Consider the following 7873-nt stretch of genomic DNA (forward strand, 5'->3'; position numbering starts at 1 on the left):
GACTGTGAGCCACATGGGACAACCTGATAATCTTATATCTACTCCAGTGCTTAAACAGTGCTTGGCACATATTCATTCATTCAATAGTATTTACCGAGCGCTTACTATGTGCGGAGCACTCGACTAAGCGCTTGGGATGTACAAATCGGTAACAGATACAGTCCCTGCCCTTTGACGGGCTTACGGTCTAATCGGGGGAGACGGACAGGCAAGAACAATAGCAATAAATAGAATCAAGGGGATGAACATCTCATTAAAACAGTAGCAAATAGAATCAAGGTGATGTACATCTCATTAGCAAAATAAATAGGGTAGTAAGCGCTTAAATGTAATTATTACTATGTTCTTTCCAAACGCTTAGTACGGTGCTCTGCACACAGTAAGCGCTCAATAAATACAATCGAATGAATGAAAAAGGGGTCACTGAAGAGAACGCGGTGGGACCGAGCCCCGGCCCGGGAGTCGGAAGGGCCCGGGTTCTAATCCCGGGTCTGCCGCTTGTCTGTTGTGTGACCTCGGACAAGTCACTCGTCCGGGCTTCAGTGAGCTCGTCTGCAAAATGGGGATTAAGAGTGAGAGCCCCAAACGGGACCGGGACCCCGTCCAACCTGATTAGCTTCTATCTACCTCCGGCGCTTAGAACAGTGCTTGGCACAGAGTAAGCGCTTAGCAAGTGCCAGCGTTATGAGGAGATGCGCTTGGCACACAAGAGCCCTGCCCACAAGGAGCTTACAGTCTACCTGAGGTTAAGCTTCAGTACTTTCCCGGGGGGGGGGGGGGGGGGGGGGGGGGAACAGACGCCAGTAACGGGATCCGGTAGGTCCTGGGGCTTTCAAGCCGTAACACTGTAACTCTGCTAGCGAAACAAAGAAGGCCACTGGACGAAGAATAACATCACACCCGGGTCAGCAATGCGTCAGACACTCACTGAGCACCAAAAACAAGACAGGTTTCAATCCGTTTGAAGAATCAGAGATGGGAGGGAAGGGGGGCGGGGAGAAAAACGAAGCGAGATCCTGCTGTGGACACCCAGAGGGAATATTTGGGTGACCTTGGGTAGGTCACTTCACTTCCCATCTGTAAAATGGGGATGAAGCCCGGGAGACCCCCGTTGGGACAGGGTTTGCTTGCGTTCCCCCCGCCCCGCCAGCGCTCAGTACAGTGCCTGACACAGAATAAGCGCTTAACAGATACCGTAGTTATTCTAAAAGAGCCACAGGGCCATCGCTTCTCTTCTAAGCGCCTCTCTGACGTAACGATCTGACAACAACATCAGATGCCGAAAGCATTTAAAACTCCTTTGCCATAACCACGCCGCCGCCTAACGCTATCGGGGAGACCCGACGCTGACCGAAACTCACACGCTTTGCTGCCGGTGAACTGGAGTGGCCTTTATTGAGATTTAAGAAAAGTTCCTCCACATTTCTATAAATATAAACATGACTGAAAAAGTGACTTGGTGGTCACTAGTGCAGATACACAGAACGTAGGAAAGCTCCTCGGGCAGCTACTTCTGCTTTTCTAGTTTTAATTTTATTTTTTTTTTTAAAAAAAGAACCCCAGTTCCATAAAATCAGCCGTCACGAAAAGCCAATCCGCTAAAGTGCATTTTGGGTTACCTTCTGAACAAACAGCCGTTGGCTTAATAAGTGAAGTTTCCTTTTACATAAATCACACAGCAGTCGGAAAGAACGTTTCTGCCGGCTGGACGGCTCGGGATGTCATCCGAGTTACGAGGGAGAGAGTCCTGGAGCGTGGAAACCCGAACCCCAACGGCCGGGGGAAAACTGACCCCGGGACATCGAAATACTATTTATCCGCCGTCCTGTACCAGTCAGAAACACCATTTGTTTCCTCCTTTTGTCTTCGGGCCTCCAGGACGGACACGGGGTGGCCTTTTTCCGCTTTCTTCACCGGGGGAATAAAGCGGAGCCCAAGGCATCTCTCTTCGGCTTGCCCCGCTCCCCAGGAGGCTACAGACTGTGCACCGTTAAAGCTCTGTCATTCTTCCACAGATACCGCAAAAAGGGATGCTCCGTCAAGCGTCGTCCATCTGTCCCAGAATTCGCGGCCCGGGGAGGGAATTCTTCCCGGAGCCGGGTCATTCCAACCCCCTCGTGTCCCTCTTTGTTCAGCTACCTCTTCGACCCAGTCTCCTCCGCGCCAGTCCAGAGACCCGGGAGCGGGAGAGACTCCGAAACCCCCGCGCGGGCCTCCCGGGCGAAGAGTCCGCGGCCGTCGTTTCCTTAATTTCAATCCCCTCGAGCCGAGTTCCGGAGCGTCTGGGGCGGTGGGGGGGCTCGCTGCGCTTCGTTCGTAACGCACAGCTGCAGAATAAAAGCAAAACCCTGCACGCCGCGACACGCTTCCGCTTCGGAGGGCTGATCCGCCCGCTCCGACGGGTCTTATCCTCCTTCCCTGACACCGGCTTGGAGCCCGCTCGAAGTCCATCCCGAAGGCATATCGTTTTCCGATCACCGAGCGACTCTCCGACCCCAGAGACGTCCGGCACCCCCCCCCCCGACCCGTCCCGCCGCCCAAATAATCTTCCCCTCGGCCTCGCCTCCCTCCCCGCCCCCGAAACGGTCTCCGCTGATCACCGCCCGGCCGCCCCTCGACCCGTCCAGCCTCGCCGGCGACGGCCGCCCCCCCTTCCCGACGCCCCCCCCCCCCCGCCCCCAGACGCACGAGCACGACAACCGGGTAAAACTCTTCATCCTTTTATTTGGCTATTCGAAAAGCTGAGGTCAAACGTCGCCGTCCGCTTCCCGAGCTCTCGACCGGCTCTCGGGACAGACACGCCGGGAGGGGCGGGGGGCCGGACGCGTGGAGGAGGAGGAGACGAAAATAATGATAATAAAAAAATCGGCGAACGTCCACCCCTCCGCCCGAGGGGAAGGACCGGGCTCCTCGACCCTTCGGCCGGTCGGAGGAGGCCGCGTCCGAACCGACGACTGCGGGCCGCGGGCCGGCGGGCCCCGCCGAGGCCTCATCTTTTCTTTTTCTGCTGCCGCAACATTTTCCTCCGCTTGACGATCATGTCGTAGAGCTTCTCCAGGCCCTCTTTGAGTCCGTCGCCGATGATGGCGCACGTGGGCTGGAGGTGCCAGGGGGTGGACGAGCTCAGCTCCCCCGTGGCCAACAGCTTCTCCACCTCGGCCAGGGAGAGCGAGTGCCTCAGGTCCTGCTTGTTGGCCACGATGAGCACGGGGACGCCCTGGTTCTCCGAGATGCGGGTGATCTTGTGGAGCTCCGTCTTGGCCTCTTCCATCCTCTCGACGTCCACCGAGTCCACGACGAACACGATGCCGTCCGTGCACCGCGTGTACGACTTCCACAGGGGCCTGAGCTTCTCCTGCCCGCCGACATCCCAGAAGTGGAAGGTCACCGTCTTGGAGTTGCCCAGGGTCACCCGGATCTTCTCCGTGTTAAACCCCTTGGTGGGGACGGTGTTGACGAACTCGTTGAACTGCAGCCGGTAGAGGACCGTGGTCTTCCCGGCGCAGTCCAGCCCCAGGATGACGATGTGGAAGCTGTGGAAGGGCGGCAGGCCCGACAGGATCGACGCCTGCTCCGACAGTCCATTACCCATGGCCGGGGCCGGGGCCGGGGCCGGGGCCGGGTTAATCGCGCATGGACGGGATCCGCGCCGGGCCCGGCGGCTTCCCGGGGCCTGGATCGCGTCTTGCGGCCGGAGGCGCTCGAGGCGCTGCTGGGAGATGAATGGCCGATTACTGGGATCTGCTGGGAATAATAATGTTGGTATCTGTTAAGCGCTCACTATGTGCCGAGCACCGTTCTGAGCGCTGGGGTAGACACAGGGGAATCAGGTGGTAATAATAATGTTAATAATAATGTTGGTATTTGTTAAGCGCTTACTATGTGCAGAGCACTGTGCTGAGCGCTGGGGTAGACACAGGGGAATCAGGTCGTCCCACGTGGGGCTCACAGTCTTAATCCCCATTTTACAGATGAGGGAACTGAGGCACAGAGAAGTGAAGTGACTCGCCCACAGTCACACAGCTGACAAGTGGCAGAGCTGGGATTCGAACTCATGAGCCCTGACTCCAAAGCCCGTGCTCTTTCCACTGCACCACGCTGCTTCTCAGGTGGTCCCACGTGGGGCTCACGGTCTCGATCCCCATTTCACAGATGAGGACACTGAGGCACCGAGAAGTGAAGCGACTCGCCCGAAGTCACACGGCTGACAAGTGGCCGAGCAGGGATCCGAACCCATGACCTCTGACTCCAAAGCCCGGGCTCTTTCCATTGAGCCACGCTGGGAAACACGCACGCACGCACGCACGCACATCTACACGCGCATACGGGCATACGCTCGCACATACAGGCGAATCTACACACGCAGACACACACAGACACATATATGCAGGCAAATATACAGGCGTATACACGCACACGTATATGAACACATCTACGCACGTACACACACAGGCGGGCATATCTACACACACACATACACAGGCAGGCATATTTACACACGCATATACGGTCACATCTACACACACGTAAGAATAATAATAATGTTGGTATCTGTTAAGCGCTCACTATGTGCCGAGCACCGTTCTGAGCGCTGGGGGAGACACAGGGGAATCAGGTCGTCCCACGTGGGGCTCACGGTCTCGATCCCCATTTTACAGATGAGGTCACCGAGGCACCGAGAAGCGAAGCGACTCGCCCAACGTCACACGGCTGACGGGCGGCCGAGCCGGGATCCGAACCCATGACCTCTGACTCCAAAGCCCGTGCTCTCTCCACTGAGCCACGCTGCTTCTCTAGCGTAGGCAGGCATATCTACATACACGCATATGCGAGCGTACACACACCTAGACGGGCCTATCTACACACACACACACACACACACACATTCATTCATTCAATCACATTTATGGAGCGCTCACTACGTGCAGAGCACTATACTAAGCCCTTGGAATGTACAATCGGGCAACAGAGAGAGCCCGTCCCTGCCCGAAGACGGCTCACACTCTAGACGGGGGAGACAGGCGGCTAAGCGAAACGGAACGAGACGACATCATCGAGATAAACGGAATGAAGGAGACGTACCCCTCATTAACAAAATAAATAAGGGTGATAAATAATATAGACAAAGGAGCACAGTGCTGAGGGGAGGGGAAGAGCAGAGGGTGGGGGGGTGGGGGGAGCAGAAGAAAAGGAGGAGGCTCAGTCTGGGAAGGCTTCCTGGAGGAGGTGAGCTCTCATGCAGACATCCACCCCCCCCCCCCCCCCCCCCAGGCAGACATATCCACACACACACATCCGGGCATACCTGCACACAAACACGGCCATAACCACACACACACAGCCATAAATACACAAACATGGCCGTAACTACACACACAGGCAGAAGCACACCAACATGGCCATAACTACACACACACACACACAGGCATATCCACACACACCCAGCCATAAGCACACAAACTTGGCCATAACCACGTGCACGCTAGCACGCGCGCACACACACACACACAGGCATATCTACACACCCACCCAGCTCTCATGCAGACAGCCCCCCCTGCCACGCACACAGAGCCATGAGCACACAAACATGGCCGTAACCACACACACACACAGGCATATCTACACCCCCAGCCATAAGCACACAAACCTAGCCGTAACCACACACACACACACACACCCCCAGCCAAAAGCAAACATGGCCATAACTACACACACAGAGGCATATCTACACACACCCAGCCACACGTACACACGCAGCCACATCTACACATGCACACAGGGGCACGCATTGGCTGCATCGCATTTATTGAGTGCTTACTGTGTGTAGTGCGCTGTACACAGACAAATACATATCTATATCTATATATACAGATACACACATACATATAAAATACACATAGGCATATAGACACACACATACATAGATAGATATATACACCTATACATATACACATCTATAGATGATAGATACAGATATAGAGGCATACATATTTATATCTATACATATAGATATACAGATACATGTATACGGACACACACACACCTATCAATCTATGTGTGCGTACATGTAGATATACATGTACCTACACACATACACCTATATAGAGACACATAGATATATCTGTCTCTATATAGGCGAATATCTATACATCTAGATACACAGATACACATATACGGACACACACACACATACATCTATAGATAGAAACATACATGTGTATCTCTATATATAGACACACACACACATATAGACACACATGCACACCCAATGTGTATATATCTATGCCTATATGTGCACACCCACTCACACACACACATATAGAGACAGACACACCCACAGATATACACACACATAGACAGACACACACCCACACGTATACACACACATAGACAGACACACACCCACACATATACACACACATAGACACACACCCACACATATACACACACATAGACAGACACACACACACATACACACACATAGACAGACACACACCCACACATACACACACATAGACAGACACACACACACACATACACACACATAGACACACACCCACACATATACACACACATAGACAGACACCCACACACACATACACACACATAGACACACACCCACACATATACACACACATAGACACACACCCACACATATACACACACATAGACAGACACACACCCACACATATACACACACATAGACACACACCCACACATATACACACACATAGACAGACACACACACACACATAGACAGACACACACACACACACACACAGACACACACACACATAGACAGACACACACACACACACACACATATATACACACACATATACACACACATAGACAGACACACACATACACACACATAGACAGACACACACATAGACAGACACACACACACCCACACATAGACAGACACACACACACACACACACAGACACCCACACATATACACACACACAGACAGACACACATACATAAATATACACGTCCTCTCTCTCTCTCTATATATATATGCACACATGCACACGTCCCCCCCCCCCCGTTCATGCCCACACGTACGCCCGCCCCCTCCCCCCCCCCCCCCCCGCCGTGTAACATCCCCACCGGCGCGCAGGGGCACGTGTAGGGGATGCGCGGCCACGCCCGCCTAGAGGGGCCCCTCTGTATGTACCTGTAGAGCCCCCGCGGCCCCGGCGCTGGGACCTTGGCTGAGTCGTCTGCCGGGTTCCCCGCGGGCGGCCTGACCTTGGCGCGGGGGAGGGAGGGAGGGGGGGGGTGTTTTCTCCCGCGGCCGCTCGGCTCCCTCCCTCCCTCCTTCCCTCCCTCCCTCCTTCCCTCCCTCCCTCACCCACCTGCCCGCGGCGACCTCCCGCTGCTCCTCCTCGCGGCCCCGCAAGCGCCGCGCCCGCCCGAGCCGCAAGTGGCGGCTTCCCTTCTTCTGGCGCGAGCTGCCGCCCTCGTGAGCCCGCCCCCCCCCCGCCCCCCCAGCGCTCATTGGCCGCCCGCCCGCCCGGCCCCGCCCCCGGCCGCTCCTCATTGGTCGCCCGCCCGCCCGGCCCCGCCCCCCTCCGGCCCCGCCTCCGCGCTCCCCTCCTCGGGGGCCCGGCGGCCCGGCCCCGCCCCCGATCGCTCCTCATTGGTGGTCCGCCCGCCCGGCCCCGCCCCCCGAGCGCCCTCATTGGCCGCTCTCCCTCCGGCCCCGCCCCCGGTCGCCCCTCATGGGCCGCCCGCCCGGGAGCCCGGCCGCAGGCCCCTCCTCATTGGCCGGCCTCCCGGCGGAGCCCCGCCCCCTCCACGGGTCGGCGCGGGGGGGGGCGGGTAGAGGCGGTGCGGTCTCTCCCTCTGCGCGCGCCTTCGCCCC

The 7873-nt window shown here is 56.2% G+C and overlaps 1 protein-coding gene across 4 annotated transcripts; it reads right to left on the reverse strand.

The window, feature by feature from the left end:
- Positions 1–2704: 2704 nt before the first annotated feature.
- Positions 2705–7454, reverse strand: ARL4A (ADP ribosylation factor like GTPase 4A). Of its 4 annotated transcripts, none has more exons than XM_029070104.1 (2): positions 7365–7454; positions 2705–3741 (listed from the first exon to the last, which is right to left on the reverse strand). In XM_029070104.1, the coding sequence occupies exon 2, from the start codon at positions 3590–3592 to the stop codon at positions 2990–2992; it is 603 nt and encodes a 200-aa protein (XP_028925937.1). In that variant the 5' UTR covers positions 3593–3741; positions 7365–7454; the 3' UTR covers positions 2705–2989. The 4 variants fall into 4 exon arrangements, with proteins under 4 accessions (XP_028925937.1, XP_028925938.1, XP_028925940.1 ...); XM_029070105.2 differs by having other exon boundaries at positions 2705–3744; positions 7365–7451; XM_029070107.2 differs by lacking the exon at positions 7365–7454 and adding an exon at positions 7184–7247.
- Between the last annotated feature and the right edge of the window lie 419 nt (positions 7455–7873).

Source organism: Ornithorhynchus anatinus, chromosome 8, assembly GCF_004115215.2.
Source record: "Ornithorhynchus anatinus isolate Pmale09 chromosome 8, mOrnAna1.pri.v4, whole genome shotgun sequence".
Taxonomy (NCBI): domain Eukaryota; kingdom Metazoa; phylum Chordata; class Mammalia; order Monotremata; family Ornithorhynchidae; genus Ornithorhynchus; species Ornithorhynchus anatinus.